The sequence below is a fragment of the Physella acuta genome, unplaced genomic scaffold (genome assembly GCF_028476545.2).
Source record: "Physella acuta isolate Inbredline_101_S28 unplaced genomic scaffold, ASM2847654v3 ptg000416l, whole genome shotgun sequence".
Classification (NCBI taxonomy): Eukaryota; Metazoa; Mollusca; class Gastropoda; family Physidae; genus Physella; species Physella acuta.
Genome location: NW_026731935.1, coordinates 468,607 through 487,500, shown reverse-complemented (window position 1 = coordinate 487,500; position 18,894 = coordinate 468,607). Strand labels below are relative to the sequence as shown.

Below are 18,894 nucleotides of genomic sequence, written 5' to 3'. Positions count from 1 at the left end.
CAGCTCAGCAGACTGGTGATCTCATCTAGATAGTAGTCTCCCATTTTGTTATTGAATATAGTCATCTCTAAATTGCGCATTTCATTACATTGAAAGATCTATATTGTGGCATTGTCATCGAAGGAGAAAGTAACAGGAAAGTTTGAGCGAAATCGCTGCATTAGAAGTAGTCAAAATTGAGTTACAAGATTTTATACAAAGCCACCAACAAACCAGTTGTCATTGCGAGCTAAATAAAAGATTGTAAAAAGCGCCTTTGTTGAATGTAAACAGACGTTACCGCCGACATCAGTTAAGGGATACCTTTATGACGTCCACAAAAATGTTGAATTTTAGTCCCCCCCCCTTCCTCCGTCCACACGCGTCCATTTTCGCGTCCCTCCCCCCCCCCCCCCCCCATGTAGACGTCCACAAAAATGTAGAAGACCTCTGAAAATATGCAGCTAGATTACTTATGTCCTCAGAATTAGATGTTATGTCCCAAATAAACATATGTGTCTTGTACTCGAGGGATAGACGTGTTTAGTCCACAAGTTTTGTGTCTCGCTACTAACCTTGTGTTTACTCACTACGTTTACCCCAGGTCTACTTGAGCAGGAAATCCAACCCGAACTAGACAGTGAAGCCACTAAAAAAGTCAAGATCGTCTACAACTCTTGCCTCAATGAGAGTAAGCTGTTACTGCTTATATCTTGCTAGTAGTTAGGATCTAATTGTTGCTATGGTATATTTAGAATCTAAGTGATGCTATGCTATAGTCAGTTGCGTCGTGAGATCGGGTGTCAGACGGTGCAAGACCTCGCATGGTGTCACCCCTCCCAGAGGCGTAGAGAGGGCGGGGCGGGGTGCAGATCGCACCGGGTGACACCATTTGAGGGGGGGGGGGGTTGACACCGCGACAAAAATTGCAAAATGTACAGATAAACATCGTTACTAGTCTGCAGTGATTAAAGCTTCTACACATACATGTACACACACACACATACACGCGCACGCACGCATGCACGCACACACATACACACACACAAATATACTTTGTTTCTTGGGGGGTGTATGTATAATATATGTATGTATAATATATGTATGTATAATTTATATATATATATATATATATATATATATATATATATATATATATATATATATATATATATATATATATATATATATATATATATACAGGCCTATATAATAATATATAGTTGCATTTGGTAACATCCGCTCCCCATTTTGCCTAACATGGCGTTAATTTGTGGGCACAATCCAACTATTAACTTCATGTGGAAAAAGCATCGTTTTCATAGTAAGTCATTAGATTTTGGTGTCACCCTCCTCTACTGTCGTTGATTGCCTTATCTGTTATTAAAAATATTCGACAAGCCTTTATTCCTTTCTAAATTTTGCAGTTGGTTAAAGTGTGCACAGTTGATAGTAAAAATGGTTATCTGTAGTAAATAATTAATACAGGTGGATTCACTCTTATTAATCATTAATAGAACAGGCAAAAAGCATTTTTATTCTACATAGTTTGCAGTTTTTCACCCGGTGCGGTCCACCCCCACCAGCCTCCCCCCCCCCCCCCCCCCCTTGCGACGCCTCTGGCTATAGTTAGGATCTAATTGTACCTATCCCATAGTTAGGATCTAATTGTTGCTAACGTTGTAACCTTAATATTTGGAGGTGGAAGGTGCGATATTGTAGATCGGTTTCATGACAAATTATCTCAGACAAAATTTCTCATGGACATATAATTTGTCCTGAGATCATTTGTCCTGAGATCATTTGTCTGTGCGAAATTTTTTCTGAGATATTTTGTCTGAAATATTTTGTCTGAGATATTTTGTCTGAGATATTTTGTCTGAGATATTTTGTCTGAGATCATTTATCCTGTCACCTTTAGATCAGAACAAAACTATACGTCACTTATTTGTCTTTCACTATATTTCAGCTCTGATAATTCATAAAGTTCTTTGTGTTGCACTATATTTCAGCTCTGATAATTCATTAAGTTCTTTGTGTTGCACTATATTTCAGCTATGATAATTCATTAAGCTCTTTGTGTTGCACTATATTTCAGCTATGATAATTCATTAAGCTATTTGTGTTGATTATATTTCAGCTATGATAATTCATTAAGCTCTTTGTGTTGCACTATATTTCAGCTACGATAATTCATTAAGCTCTTTGTGTTGCACTATATTTCAGCTACGATAATTCATTAAGCTCTTTGTGTTGCACTATATTTCAGCTACGATAATTCATAAAGTTCTTTGTGTTGCACTATATTTAAGCTACGATAATTCATAAAGCTCTTTGTGTTGCACTATATTTCAGCTACGATAATTCATTAAGCTCTTTGTGTTGCACTATATTTCAGCTACGATAATTCATTAAGCTCTTTGTGTTGCACTATATTTCAGCTACGATAATTCATTAAGCTCTTTGTGTTGCACTATATTTCAGCTCTGATAATTCATAAAGTTCTTTGTGTTGCACTATATTTAAGCTACGATAATTCATTAAGCTCTTTGTGTTGCACTATATTTCAGCTCTGATAATTCATTAAGCTCTTTGTGTTGCACTATATTTTAGCTCTGATAATTCATAAAGTTCTTTGTGTTGCACTATATTTCAGCTACGATAATTCATTAAGCTCTTTGTGTTGCACTATATTTCAGCTACGATAATTCATTAAGCTCTTTGTGTTGCACTATATTTCAGCTACGATAATTCATTAAGCTCTTTGTGTTGCACTATATTTCAGCTACGATAATTCATTAAGCCCTTTGTGTTGCACTATATTTCAGCTCTGATAATTCATAAAGTTCTTTGTGTTGCACTATATTTAAGCTACGATAATTCATTAAGCTCTTTGTGTTGCACTATATTTCAGCTCTGATAATTCATTAAGCTCTTTGTGTTGCACTATATTTTAGCTCTGATAATTCATAAAGTTCTTTGTGTTGCACTATATTTCAGCTATGATAATTCATAAAGTTCTTTGTGTTGCACTATATTTCAGCTATGATAATTCATAAAGTTCTTTGTGTTGCACTATATTTCAGCTATGATAATTCATAAAGTTCTTTGTGTTGCACTGTGTTTCAGCTTTGATAGACAAAGAAGGCTTGAGGCCCATCAATCAACTCTTTGAAGAGTTTGGTGGCTGGCCAATACTAGAGGGTGATGCATGGGAAAGTAAGACAGAAACGTTGAGTCTGTTGGTTAATCAGTTTAACTACAACACCAAGGCCCTGGTTGACCATCTTGTGGGTGCTGATGACAAGAATCCTGAACTCAACATTATTCAGGTGTGTCTCCCTTTTCATAGTTTTTTTTTTTAATCTGCCTGTTGCCTGTTTTCTTTATTTGTCTGCTCTTTTCTTTACTTATGTTTGTCTGCCCTTTCTTCATTTTTTAAAAACATTTTGTTGCCTGTACTTTGAAGTTTCTTTTTAAAACATAATTGATTTTTGTCTGTTAGTTGATCGCTATGTTTTTGTTAGTCTTTTATTTGTATTAATTTAACAAAGAATTTTTTTTCTTGGCGTTAGGCGTTTGTCTGTTAATTGGAGTTTGATGTTGTTGGAGTTTGATGTTGTTGGAGTTTGATGTTGTTGGAGTTTGATGTTGTTGGAGTTTGATGTTGTTGGAGTTTGATGTTGTTGGAGTTTGATGTTGTTGGAGTTTGATGTTGTTGGAGTTTGATGTTGTTGGAGTTTGATGTTGTTGGAGTTTGATGTTGTTGGAGTTTGATGTTGTTGGAGTTTGATGTTGTTGGAGTTTGATGTTGTTGGAGTTTGATGTTGTTGGAGTTTGATGTTGTTGGAGTTTGATGTTGTTGGAGTTTGATGTTGTTGGAATTTGATGTTGTTGGAGTTTGATGTTGTTGGAGTTTGATGTTGTTGGAGTTTGATGTTGTTGGAGTTTGATGTTGTTGGAGTTTGATGTTGTTGGAGTTTGATGTTGTTGGAGTTTGATGTTGTTGGAGTTTGATGTTGTTGGAGTTTGATGTTGTTGGAGTTTGATGTTGTTGGAGTTTGATGTTGTTGGAGTTTGATGTTGTTGGAGTTTGATGTTGTTGGAGTTTGATGTTGTTGGAGTTTGATGTTGTTGGAGTTTGATGTTGTTGGAGTTTGATGTTGTTGGAGTTTGATGTTGTTGGAGTTTGATGTTGTTGGAGTTTGATGTTGTTGGAGTTTGATGTTGTTGGAGTTTGATGTTGTTGGAGTTTGATGTTGTTGGAGTTTGATGTTGTTGGAGTTTGATGTTGTTGGAGTTTGATGTTGTTGGAGTTTGATGTTGTTGGAGTTTGATGTTGTTGGAGTTTGATGTTGTTGGAGTTTGATGTTGTTGGAGTTTGATGTTGTTGGAGTTTGATGTTGTTGGAGTTTGATGTTGTTGGAGTTTGATGTTGTTGGAGTTTGATGTTGTTGGAGTTTGATGTTGTTGGAGTTTGATGTTGTTGGAGTTTGATGTTGTTGGAGTTTGATGTTGTTGGAGTTTGATGTTGTTGGAGTTTGATGTTGTTGGAGTTTGATGTTGTTGGAGTTTGATGTTGTTGGAGTTTGATGTTGTTGGAGTTTGATGTTGCTAATGCTACAAATGTGTGGACAGCTTGACCAGCCTGAGCTTGGCATGCCGTCTCCGGACTACTTCCTGTATGACGATGCCAACAGTAAGCTGCTTGTCTACAAGAGATTCGCTTTACAAATGGCTGAGGCCTTGGGAGCCGAGGCCCAGACTGCGAAACGAGATGTTGATGCCATGATTGACTTTGAAATCCAGCTTGCTAAAGTAAGTGCTGAGCTGGATGCCCGCTACACATTGCTTCACTTATTACGACTTAGACTTACCCGTCCTAATCCGAGTTTTAGTTTTAACGGTTACATTTATGCAGAGTAAAATTTATGCAGAGTAAAGGATCTATTAAATGTCACATTTATGTAGAGTAAGGGATCTATTAAATGTCACATTTATGTAGAGTAAGGGATCTATTAAATGTCACATTTATGTAGAGTAAGGGATCTATTAAATGTCACATTTATGTAGAGTAAGGGATCTAGTAAATGTCACATTTATGTAGAGTAAGGGATCTATTAAATGTCACATTTATGTAGAGTAAGGGATCTAGTAAATGTCATATTTATGTAGAGTAAGGGATCTATTAAATGTCCCATTTATGTAGAGTAAGGGATCTATTAAATGTCACATTTATGTAGAGTAAGGGATCTAGTAAATGTCACATTTATGTAGGGTAAGGGATCTAGTAAATGTCATATTTATGTAGAGTAAGGGATCTATTAAATGTCCCATTTATGTAGAGTAAGGGATCTATTAAATGTCACATTTATGTAGAGTAAGGGATCTAGTAAATGTCACATTTATGTAGAGTAAGGGATCTAGTAAATGTCACATTTATGTAGAGTAAGGGATCTAGTAAATGTCACATTTATGCAGAGTTAGGTATCTCTTATATGTATTGATCCTATCATATATCAAGAATTGTTAAATAAGCTATATGTACCCTATAATGCCCAGGGTAACATTTTTTGTTGCTTTGTCATTTAAACTCTAAGGACACCACTGCCAGACTTTAAATTATGTTTTGTACAGTCAATTTTTAATTTTAAAATCTTTCTTTACTCAAAGCAAGCTGGCCACCTTTAGATTTAATATAACATTTAAATCGTCTGTCGTAGCTAGTTCATGCTTTATACCAGGGGTCTCCAAACTACGGCCCGTGGAGATCTTTTTGTCCTACGGACATTTTTTTTTTACTGAAATGTCCGTGTATCCTGCCAAGGTCAGCCACTGCTTACTTGGACGTTTTGTTTTTACCGAATTAAAAGAGACACACAGTAGTGCGTTATATTTACCAACCGATCACTACATTGGAAAACGTATTGCTAAAAGTAGCAAACCGTTTATAGATGGTGAAGTGGTGAAAGAATGTTTGTTGGAGGTGGCTGAGGAACTTTGCCAAGAAAAGCCTAAACAATTTGAATTTTTTTTCATAAAAAAACGTTTTAATAACAAGCTTTTCTGCAGAGGCTTAGCGAGGGGGGGGGGGGGGGTGTGGACCGCACCAAGTGACACCATTTAGGGGGTGACACCAAGGCAAAAAATAGCAAAATATATAGAGAAAACTTCGAGGGGGGGTGCAAATCGAAAGTTTGAGGGGGGGGGGTGCAAATCGGAAATTTGTCCCCGTGAAGGGTCGCTGCGTCTCGGGGGGGGGGGGGGGGGGGTGACACCATTAAGTGCCGCACCGTGTGACACCTGACCTCGCTACGCCACTGCTTTTATGTAATAATGCACTAAAAAGTAGAAAATAAATTATTAACTACTATTTAAATTACTATTAAGAAAAGCGTGGGTCACTTTAGTATCTATTGGATACAGTGTTTCTTCCAGACTTTTTTCTCCGAGGAGGCACTTGATATTTTCGGGGTGGCGGTCAACATTTTTCGGGGGGGGGGGGGCGGACACTAGTAAAAGTGTATGTATACTATATAAATTCCATCTCTTTCGGGGGAGCGGTAGACTTTCTTCGGGGGGGGGGGGGGCGAAGCCCCCACGAAGAGATCTGGAAGAAACTCTGATTGGATACCTTTACTAATATCAGAGGCGTAGCGATGGGGGGGGGGGCAGGGGGGACGACATATGTCACCGGGCGCCGACCATAGGGGGCGCCAAAATGGGTTGTAAAAACAAATTAAAATGTCATTTTAGCTACATTTTTGCAGTTTGAGTGGAGGGGGTGCAAATCGAAAAGTTAAAGTAAACTCCACTTAGTTACCCCCCCCCCCACGTTTAAAATAGTTTCAAACTAAATTATCTGCCCCTAATAGTCGTCACTAAACCCGGCTCTGTTTGTAAACATTTAGAGTGAACCACAGCTCACCAGACCATGTAGGGGTGGGGTGGTAGGGAGCGCGTTTACAGGTTGTGTTCTAGCGTCTCCCAGAAGAGAATTATATATATATATATATATATATATATATATATATATATATATATATATATATATATATATATATATATATTTCTCAAACATGTAGAAAATTAAAATATATAGGCCTATAATTCACGTGTAACGGGTTCCGACGGCTAGTGTCTGATAAACGGCTACAGGACATTACCCCCCTGGAAATTCCCCCCCCCCCCCGTATTTACCCCCCGGAGCAATTACCCCTCTGTCAATTATCCCCCTGTCAATTACCCCCTCCCCCCCTCCGGTTAATTACCCCCCCTCTCAAGTTAGAATACTAACTCTAACTAGAATTCTATACCTTTATACTACTTTAATCAAACCTTAAGTAAAAGACCAAAACCAAAGCATCCACCTTAGCCTAAAACTTCACACAAAACCAAAACCAACTCTAGACACAACCCTAACCCTAACCATGACACTAGCTCTAACCCTAACCCTAGCCCTAACCCTAATCTTAACCCTAACCCTAACCCTAGCCCTATCCCTAGCCCTAGCCCTAGCCCTAGCCCTAGCCCTAGCCCTAGCCCTAGCCCTAGCCCTAGCCCTAGCCCTAGCCCTAGCCCTAGCCCTAACCCTAGCCCTAACCCTAACCCTAACCCTAACCCTAACCCTAACCCTAGCCCTAATCCTAGCCCTAACCCTAGCCCCAATCCTAGCCCTAACCCTAGCCCCAATCCTAGCCCTAACCCTAGCCACAATCCTAGCCCTAGCCCTAATCCTAGCCCTAACCCTAGCCCCAATCCTAGCCCTAACCCTAACCCTAGCCCTAACCATAACCATAACCAAAACCATAACCATAACCCTAGCCCTAATACTAGCCCTAACCCTAGCCCTAACCCTAGCCCTAATCCTAGCCCTAGCCCTAACCCTAACCCTAACCCTAACCCTAACCCTAACCCTAACCCTAACCCTAACCCTAACCCTAACCCTAACCCTAGCCCTAAACCTAACCCTAACCCTAAACCTAGCCCTAACCTTAACTCTAACCCTGTCCGGGGGGTAATGTCCTACTGGGCGGGGGGTAATTGACAGGTGGGTAATTGACAGGGGGGGGGTAATTACTCTGGGGGGTAATGTCGGGGGGGGGAAATGTCCGGGGGGTAATTGACAAGGGGGAAATGCCCTGTTCCCCTGATAAACAGAGGGTATGGAAATTGACCTTAGCTGCAGACATAAGTCATAACGACGACTTTTTGCGCAAGACTTTCCTAATGTCAAAACTTTGCATCAAGGTAATTTTCAATTTTTGGAACAAAAATTTTCAAGAAGGAAATACGTGAAGAACAATTAGAGAAGTAACTTGTCCGATGACAGGGTCACTGTTGATGTTAGGGACATCAAATCTAAAGCCAGAAATGTCTGCTATTCTGGCATCCAGTCCCACTAATACTAGTATCCATGTGTAGTGTATCAAGGTGTTATTAAATAATAACTGAACAAAATAATATTGAATAAATAATTAAAAACAGCATTCATGTTTTTGTTCTTTTTTATTCGGACCTCTAGTGTGTTATCGGCCCCTGAACTGCTATTGGATAGTTAATGCGGCCCTCGGGCTAAAAAGTTTGAAGACCTCTGCTATATAAAAAAAAAGGAGTACAGGCATAGTGAAGAAAAGATTTTTCTAAATTATTTTGTTCGATTTCAAAACGTTTAGATTACAAAACCTAAGGCTCAAAGACGGGACAATGAGGCAATGTACAAGAATATGACCATTCAAGACTTCGCTCTAAAGGTCCCTGAGGTCAGAACCATTAATTAATTAATTAATTGTTTGAAAGTCCGTTACAAAACTTTTTTTGTTTCAGCTTTGACAAGTTAGCACTGCAGTTAGTTTTGTGTATGTCAGCACTGTAGTTAGTTTTGTGTATGTCAGCACTGTAGTTAGTTTTGTGTATGTCAGCACTGTAGTTAGTTTTGTGTATGTCAGCACTGTAGTTAGTTTTGTGTATGTCAGCACTGTAGTTAGTTTTGTGTATGTCAGCACTGTAGTTAGTTTTGTGTATGTCAGCACTGTAGTTAGTTTTGTGTATGTCAGCACTGTAGTTAGTTTTGTGTATGTCAGCACTGTAGTTAGTTTTGTGTATGTCAGCACTGTAGTTAGTTTTGTGTATGTCAGCACTGTAGTTAGTTTTGTGTATGTCAGCACTGTAGTTAGTTTTGTGTATGTCAGCACTGTAGTTAGTTTTGTGTATGTCAGCACTGTAGTTAGTTTTGTGTATGTCAGCACTGTAGTTAGTTTTGTGTATGTCAGCACTGTAGTTAGTTTTGTGTGTTTGCTAAATTTTAATGTAGTGGTCGCGGCCGAGTGTGATTTTTGTTAGATGGTCTTCACACCAGCAGGGCCGGCGCTACCTATAAGGCGAACTAGGCGGTCGCCTAGGGCGCTGTCCGTAGGGGGGGGGCGCCAAAATGGGTTGGAAAAACAAATTGAAAGTTTGAGGGGGGGGGGGAGCAAATCGAAAGTTTGAGGGGGGATGCAAATCGAAAGTTTGTCCCTGGGCGCCGGGAAGGGTCGCTACGCCTCTAATAATACGGGGGCACGAAAACAATGGGGGGGGGGGGGGCGCTTTTAATAAGTTTTACCTATAACCTGGCGCCGGCACTGCACACTAGCTCGAAAACAGTTATTAACTTAACGTCTAACGGGTTGATAACTGCATACTTTGCTTTGTGCTCCTTGTTCCATTTAACCTTGGTTGAAGTAAATACGTTTTTTCTCCTCCGTTATTTTCTTGTAAACATTTGAGACCAGATTGAATGGCTGAAATACCTTCAGGAGATTTACAAAACTGCTGATATTGTCATCACTGAACACGAGACTATCGTGGTCTACGCTCTCCCTTACTTTGTAGCTTTGGGAAAACTCATTCAGAGGAGTCCTACAAGGTAAGGTTAAAACTAGAAGTCCTACAAGGTAAGGCTAGAACTAGAAGTCCTAAAAGGTAAGATACAACTAGAAGTCCTAAAAGGTAAGGCTACAACTAGAAGTCTCACAAGGTAAGGCTAGAACTAGAAGTCCCAAAAGGTAAGATACAACTAGAAGTCCTAAAAGGTAAGGCTAGAACTAGAAGTCCTAAAAGGTAAGATACAACTAGAAGTCCTAAAAGGTAAGGCTAGAACTAGAAGTCCTAAAAGGTAAGGCTAGAACTAGAAGTCCTAAAAGGTAAGGCTAGAACTAGAAGTCCTAAAAGGTAAGGCTAGAACTAGAAGTCTCACAAGGTAAGGCTAGAACTAGAAGTCCTAAAAGGTAAGGCTAGAACTAGAAGTCCTAAAAGGTAAGATACAACTAGAAGTCCTAAAAGGTAAGGCTAGAACTAGAAGTCCTAAAAGGTAAGGCTAGAACTAGAAGTCCCACAAGGTAAGGCTAGAACTAGAAGTCCTAAAAGGTAAGGCTAGAACTAGAAGTCCTAAAAGGTAAGGCTAGAACTAGAAGTCCTAAAGGGTAAGATACAACTAGAAGTCCTAAAAGGTAAGGCTAGAACTAGAAGTCCTAAAAGGTAAGGCTAGAACTAGAAGTCCTACAAGTTTTGTTGTGTCTATACTCCATAGAGTTCTCGCAAATTACGTTATATGGAGGTGTCTGATGGCAAGAATAGACAACCTTCCAAAAGAATACAGGAAAATTCGGAGTGAGTTCAGTAAGGTAATTGATGCTTTAATCATTAAGATAACATGTAGAATGTTGCCTAAAACATTAAGATAACTTGTAGAATGTTGCCTAAAACATTAAGATAACTTGTAGAATGTTACCTAAAACATTAAGATAACTTGTAGAATGTTATCTAAAACATTAAGATAACTTATAGAATGTTGACTAAAACATTAAGATAACTAGAAAAATATTACCCTACAAAATGTGAGAGACAATGTGAAATATAGTCCTATACAACAACATACAACATGAGAGACATGTAGTCCTATACAACAACATACAATGTGAGAGACATGTAGTCCTATACAACATACACTGTGAGAGACATGTAGTCCTATACAACAACATACAATGTGAGAGACATGTAGTCCTATACAACAACATACAATGTGAGAGACATGTAGTCCTATACAACATACAATGTGAGAGACATGTAGTCCTATACAACAACATACACTATGAGAGACATGTAGTCCTATACAACAACATACACTGTGAGAGACATGTAGTCCTATACAACAACATACACTGTGAGAGACATGTAGTCCTATACAACAACATACACTGTGAGAGACATGTAGTCCTATACAACAACATACAATGTGAGAGACATGTAGTCATATACAACATACACTGTGAGAGACATGTAGTCCTATACAACATACAATGTGAGAGACATATAGGCCTATACAACAACATACAATGTGAGAGACATGTAGTCCTATACAACATACAATATGAGAGACATGTAGTCCTATACAACAACATACACTGTGAGAGACATGTAGTCCTATACAACATACAATGTGAGAGACATGTAGTCCTATACAACAACATACAATGTGAGAGACATGTAGTCCTATACAACAACATACACTGTGAGAGACATGTAGTCCTATACAACAACATACACTGTGAGAGACATGTAGTCCTATACAACAACATACAATGTGAGAGACATGTAGTCCTATACAACATACACTGTGAGAGACATGTAGTCCTATACAACATACACTGTGAGAGACATGTAGTCCTATACAACAACATACAATGTGAGAGACATGTAGTCCTATACAACAACATACACTATGAGAGACATGTAGTCCTATACAACAACATACACTGTGAGAGACATGTAGTCCTATACAACAACATACAATGTGAGAGACATGTAGTCCTATACAACAACATACAATGTGAGAGACATGTAGTCCTATACAACATACACTGTGAGAGACATGTAGTCCTATACAACAACATACACTGTGAGAGACATGTAGTCATATACAACATACACTGTGAGAGACATGTAGTCCTATACAACAACATACAATGTGAGAGACATGTAGTCCTATACAACAACATACAATGTGAGAGACATGTAGTCCTATACAACAACATACAATGTGAGAGACATGTAGTCATATACAACATACACTGTGAGAGACATGTAGTCCTATACAACAACATACAATGTGAGAGACATGTAGTCCTATACAACAACATACAATGTGAGAGACATGTAGTCCTATACAACAACATACAATGTGAGAGACATGTAGTCCTATACAACAACATACAATGTGAGAGACATGTAGTCATATACAACATACACTGTGAGAGACATGTAGTCCTATACAACTACATACAATGTGAGAGACATGTAGTCCTATACAACAACATACAATGTGAGAGACATGTAGGCCTATACAACAACATACAATGTGAGAGACATGTAGTCCTATACTACAGTCCTTTGACTATACAGAGCAGGAAATCGATACACCTGTTCATGTTTTCCCCTAACAAGCTAAAAGGTTATGGCCCTTGGCTAATGTCCGATATTTCCGATATTCGTGCCTCGCAACATTTGCGCTCCGTCCATTAGAAACTCCTTTTACTCTCGTGTTTCCAAACTAATTCTGTTTCTCTCTAATACCAAATTCCTTCTCTCTGCCTCTGTCGCATTCTCTCTCTCCCTATCTCTCTTTTATCACGCACATATTTCCACTAAAATCACTTTAGTCACATATGGTATTTTGTCTGCATGTAAGGATTAAAATAGATTAGTAAAAAAGTAAAAAGATTGAAAAAGTAGATCAAATGAAAGGTAGAAAAAGTGTCAAGTGTTTAAAAGTGGGAAGAGTGGGCGCAGTTTTAAAAAGAAGGAAGATTGTCCTTGATTGAGTAACATAGCTTTCTTCTTATTAAAGCATGAATAGTGTCATTGTCTCTATACAGCAAGAAAGATTGTCTTTGTCTCCATACAGATTGAATATTGTTTTTGTCTCCATACAGCATGAGTTTAAAAGTGGGAAGAGTGGGCGCAGTTTTAAAAAGAAGGAAGATTGTCCTTGATTGAGTAACATAGCTTTCTTCTTATTAAAGCATGAATAGTGTCATTGTCTCTATACAGCAAGAAAGATTGTCTTTGTCTCCATACAGATTGAATATTGTTTTTGTCTCCATACAGCATGAGTTTAAAAGTGGGAAGAGTGGGCGCAGTTTTAAAAAGAAGGAAGATTGTCCTTGATTGAGTAACATAGCTTTCTTCTTATTAAAGCATGAATAGTGTCATTGTCTCTATACAGCAAGAAAGATTGTCTTTGTCTCCATACAGATTGAATATTGTCTTTGTCTCCATACAGCATGAAAGATTGTCATTGTCTCCATACAGCATAAAAGATTGTCTTTGTCTCCATACAGCATGAAAGATTGTCTTTGTCTCCATACAGCATGAAAGATTGTCATTGTCTCCATACAGCATAAAAGATTGTCTTTGTCTCCATACAGCATGAAAGATTGTCATTGTCTCCATACAGCATAAAAGATTGTCTTTGTCTCCATACAGCATGAAAGATTGTCTTTGTCTCCATACAGCACGAAAGATTGTCTTTGTCTCCATACAGCATGAAAGATTGTCTTTGTCTCCATACAGCATAAAAGATTGTCTTTGTCTCCATACAGCATAAAAGATTGTCATTGTCTCCATACAGCATAAAAGATTGTCATTGTCTCCATACAGCATAAAAGATTGTCATTGTCTCCATACAGCATAAAAGATTGTCTTTGTCTCCATACAGCACATCTTTGGATCAGAGTCGGAGCCCCCAAGGTGGTACGACTGTGTTAGTTATATCAACGATAACATGGGCAACGCCGCTGGACGTCTCTTTGTTGAAAGACACTTTGATGAAGGTTCAAAGGAAACAGTAAGTCTTACAGCAATTAATGTCACTTCGAATGGACTCTAATAAATAGAATTCCTACATTAATTAGTGTCACTTAGAAAGTTCTAAAGAATGTAAGTCTTACAGCAACTAATGTCACTTCGAATGGACTCTAATAAATAGAATTCCTACATTAATTAGTGTCACTTAGAAAGTTCTAAAGAATGTAAGTCTTACAGCAATTAATGTCACTTCGAATGGACTCTAATAAATAGAATTCCTACATTAATTAGTGTCACTTAGAAAGTTCTAAAGAATGTAAGTCTTACAGCAATTAATGTCACTTCGAATGGACTCTAATAAATAGAATTCCTACATTAATTAGTGTCACTTAGAAAGTTCTAAAGAATGTAAGTCTTACAGCAATTAATGTCACTTCGAATGGACTCTAATAAATAGAATTCCTACATTAATTAGTGTCACTTAGAAAGTTCTAAAGAATGTAAGTCTTGCAGCAATTAATGTCATTCATGATGTGGCAGAAGACGCGAGAGAAAAAATTTCAAGCTTTTGCTTTTTTATTTAACTGTGTTTCAGGCCATGGAAATGATTGATGATATTCGTGAAGCTTTTTATCAACTTTTAGATGAGGCTGATTGGATGGATGATACAACACGAGTGGTTGCTAAAGAAAAGGCGAGTTTAGAAAGTAGAAAAACAAATCTTGCTCTTATTATAAGTCTATATGATATTGGCTTGATATTTGAACCCATCTAACGTTATCTAAGAATTTTAGCAAATTTTGACTTCACTCTTAGAACACACACCTCCGCTCTTCATCAACATGGAAGTCTTAAGTGTTGATATGGGCCGCCAACCAAAGATCTCAAGAGCCCTCTGTCCTGTTCTCAACCTGACTCCAGGTGAAGTCCGTCTTTGTGGTGTCAGCCTCAAGGTCCCGTCTCCAGGTGTTTCTTCGTCGAGATCGTTAGCGCTTTCCTGAGGGTTCCACCTCAATGCCTGCCTCCTGATAGTGGTGGTTTGCGCAATCTGTGTCCTTTCCAACGTCATTTTTTCCTAATTTCTCCTTCAGCGGCAAGTTGTCATGTTGTTTGGCAAAGTTGCTGGTGGTGTCGGGGCAGCGGATCCTGGACATCTGCTGAGACAGCTGTTTATAAAGGTCTGGACCTTATCAATGGCAGTCTGTGTTGTCCCCGCCCCATACAGCAGCTCTGATTTGACGTTGGAGTTGAACAGGCGAATAATGGTGGACAATGAGAGCTGGCTGGAGATCCGGATGTTCTTTGGCTGCACGAATGCTGCTCTTGGTTTGTCAGTCCTTGCTTTAATATCTACATTTGTTCCTTTTGGGCCACAATACTACCTAATTAAGTCAACGATTGACTTTCCTCCCTGATGGGCCACAATACTACCTAATTAAGTCAACGATTGACTTTCCTCCCTGATGGGCCACAATACTACCTAATTAAGTCAACGATTGACTTTCCTCCCTGATGGGTCACAATACTACCTAATTAAGTCAACGATTGACTTTCCTCCAGCGCGACTTCACCAAGTGTGACCTATACGTTAAACTTTAGTACTTTTGCTTGTAGATGTCCAACCTACGACAATCTTTGTTTTCTCCTGCATCTCCTGCATGTGGGAGCACGAGATCGTCTGTAATGTCCAAGTCGTCAAGTAGAGGCCACTGCATGTCTAAGTTCTCTGGTGGTTGTCTTCATAATCCAGTCGACGGTACGAAGGAAGAGGGGTTAGGACAGCAGGCATCCTTAACGGACTTCAATTCGCATTTGAAAACGTTTGCACGTTGCCCTCTAAAAAACACTGTATAGGACGTCCCCTCGCATGTGTTTTTATGAGGTTCACAAATGTCAGTAGAACGTCGCAGTGGCGTAGGAGCTTCCACATTGTCCACTTTGTCTGTCCACACTGTCCACATTGTCTGTCCACATTGTCTGTCCACATTGTCCACACTGTCTGTCCACAGTGTCCACTGTCCACATTGTCTGTCCACACTGTCCACATTGTCCACACTGTCTGTCCACATTGTCCACACTGTCTGTCCACATTGTCCACACTGTCTGTCCACAGTGTCCACACTGTCTGTCCACAGTGTCCACTGTCCACATTGTCTGTCCACACTGTCCACATTGTCCACACTGTCTGTCCACATTGTCCACACTGTCTGTCCACATTTACTGTCCACAATGCCCACATTATCTGTCCATAATGTCCATATTGTCTATCCACACTGTCTGTCCACACTGTCTATCAATATTGTCTATCAACACTGTCCACATTATCTGTCCACATTGTCTGTCCGCATTGTCGGTCCACATTGTCTGTCCACATTATCTGTCCACATTGTCTGTCCACATTGTCTGTCCACATTGTCTGTCCACATTGTCCACATTGTCTGTCCACATTGTCTGTCCACATTGTCTGTCCACATTGTCTGTCCACATTGTCTGTCCACATTGTCTGTCCACATTGTCTGTCCACATTATCTGTCCACATTGTCTGTCCACATTGTCTGTCCACATTGTCTGTCCACATTATCTGTCCACATTGTCTGTCCACATTGTCTGTCCACATTGTCTGTCCACATTGTCCACATTGTCTGTCCACACTGTCCACATTGTCTGTCCACATTGTCCACATTGTCTGTCCACATTGTCTGTCCACATTTACTGTCCACATTGTCTGTCCACATTGTCTGTCCACATTGTCTGTCCACATTGTCTGTCCACATTGTCTGTCCACATTGTCTGTCCACATTGTCTGTCCACATTGTCTGTCCACATTGTCTGTCCACATTGTCTGTCCACATTGTCTGTCCACATTGTCTGTCCACATTGTCTGTCCACATTGTCTGTCCACATTATCTGTCCACATTGTCTGTCCACATTGTCTGTCCACATTGTCTGTCCACATTGTCTGTCCACATTGTCTGTCCACATTGTCTGTCCACATTGTCTGGCTTTTCGCAGTTAATAGGGTATTCTACTTCATGTGAGAGATGGCCGTCCTAATTTCCTCTCAGTAAATATTTTTACCATCTAGTCGCGCTGTATCAGTAAGAAAAAATTACCATCTAGATGCGCTGTATCTGTAAGAAAAAAATACCATCTTGCATCTATCTAAAATATTACGCAACTTATAGGCTTTTGAAAGATTCAAAGTAGAAAAAGTACCACTTCCGGTTATCGGAAATTGCTCAAAAGTTGATCAGGATCTACGATTTTGATAAAATACTTATATATGAAATTTCATCAACCTAGCTGTAACGGTACTCAAGTTATCGTGTTTACACACAGACAGACACACAGACACACAGACAAACGGACAGATTTGCAAAGTCCAGTTTTTACGACTCGATAACTCATAAAACGCCAAAACATTTATATATTTGTATTTATAATTTTTGCCTGATTAAAATAAGTTCTCTATACTCCGGATGTGATGAAGGACTGAGGAGTAAAACGGTGAAAACTGTCAAAATTTCATGTTATTTTTGTGCACGATTACAATACTTTCTCTATACTTGGTATATACGAGAAAGTAAAAATACCATCTTGTCGCGCTGTATCAGTAAGAAAAAAATTACCATCTTGTCGGGCTGTATCATACAGTTTTCTTTACCATCCAGGCACAGGCTGTGTCTGTAAACATTGGTTATCCTGAGTCGATATTAAACAACACGGCACTGGATGCGGAATATGACGGGGTGAGTATAGTTAACAACAGGTCGCTGGGAAATATGGTCACTACTTACAGGTGCTTGCTAGTGTTTGTGGATAATGGGGTCACTACTTACAGGCGCTTGCTATTGTTTGTGGATAAAGGGGTCACTACTTACAGGCGCTTGCTATTGTTTGTGGATAATGGGGTCAATATATGCTTGCTAGTGTTTGTGGATAATGGGGTCAATATATGCTTGCTAGTGTTTGTGGATATTGGGGTCAATATATGCTTGCTAGTGTTTGTGGATATTGGGGTCAATATATGCTTGCTAGTGTTTGTGGATATTGGGGTCAATATATGCTTGCTAGTGTTTGTGGATAATGGGGTCACTACTTACAGGTGCTTGCTAGTGTTTGTGGATAATGGGGTCAATATATGCTTGCTAGTGTTTGTGGATAATGGGGTCAATATATGCTTGCTATTGTTTGTGGATAAAGGGGTCACTACTTACAGGCGCTTGCTATTGTTTGTGGATAATGGGGTCAATATATGCTTGCTAGTGTTTGTGGATAATGGGGTCAATATATGCTTGCTAGTGTTTGTGGATATTGGGGTCAATATATGCTTGCTAGTGTTTGTGGATATTGGGGTCAATATATGCTTGCTAGTGTTTGTGGATATTGGGGTCAATATATGCTTGCTAGTGTTTGTGGATAATGGGGTCACTACTTACAGGTGCTTGCTAGTGTTTGTGGATAATGGGGTCAATATATGCTTGCTAGTGTTTGTGGATAATGGGGTCAATATATGCTTGCTAGTGTTTGTGGATATTGGGGTCAATATATGCTTGCTAGTGTTTGTGGATAATGGGGTCAATATATGCTTGCTAGTGTTTGTGGATAATGGGGTCAATATATGCTTGCTAGTGTTTGTGGATAATGGGGTCAATATATGCTTGCTAGTGTTTGTGGATAATGGGGTCAATATATGCTTGCTAGTGTTTGTGCATAAAGGGGTCACTACTTACAGGTGCTTGCTAGTGTTTGTGGATAATGGGGTCACTACTTACAGGTGCTTGCTAGTGTTTGTGGATAATGGGGTCACTACTTACAGGTGCTTGCTAGTGTTTGTGGATAATGGGGTCAATATATGCTTGCTAGTGTTTGTGGATAATGGGGTCAATATATGCTTGCTAGTGTTTGTGGATAATGGGGTCAATATATGCTTGCTAGTGTTGGTGGATATTGGGGTCAATATATGCTTGCTATTGTTTGTGGATATTGGGGTCAATATATGCTTGCTAGTGTTTGTGGATAATGGGGTCACTACTTACAGGTGCTTGCTAGTGTTTGTGGATAATGGGG

The 18,894-nt window shown here is 39.3% G+C and overlaps 1 protein-coding gene across 1 annotated transcript in view; it reads left to right on the top strand.

Annotated features, from left to right (window-relative positions):
* LOC131942630 (neprilysin-1) overlaps positions 1 to 18,894 on the top strand; it is a 52,641-nt gene that overhangs the window by 4,215 nt on the left and 29,532 nt on the right. The window contains exons 4-12 of the mRNA XM_059302514.1: positions 584 to 670; positions 3,109 to 3,311; positions 4,618 to 4,797; positions 8,655 to 8,741; positions 9,753 to 9,886; positions 10,550 to 10,643; positions 13,736 to 13,864; positions 14,420 to 14,518; positions 17,496 to 17,573. Coding sequence (XP_059158497.1) covers positions 584 to 670; positions 3,109 to 3,311; positions 4,618 to 4,797; positions 8,655 to 8,741; positions 9,753 to 9,886; positions 10,550 to 10,643; positions 13,736 to 13,864; positions 14,420 to 14,518; positions 17,496 to 17,573 — 1,091 coding nt within the window. The remainder of the gene's footprint in view (positions 1 to 583; positions 671 to 3,108; positions 3,312 to 4,617; positions 4,798 to 8,654; positions 8,742 to 9,752; positions 9,887 to 10,549; positions 10,644 to 13,735; positions 13,865 to 14,419; positions 14,519 to 17,495; positions 17,574 to 18,894) is intronic.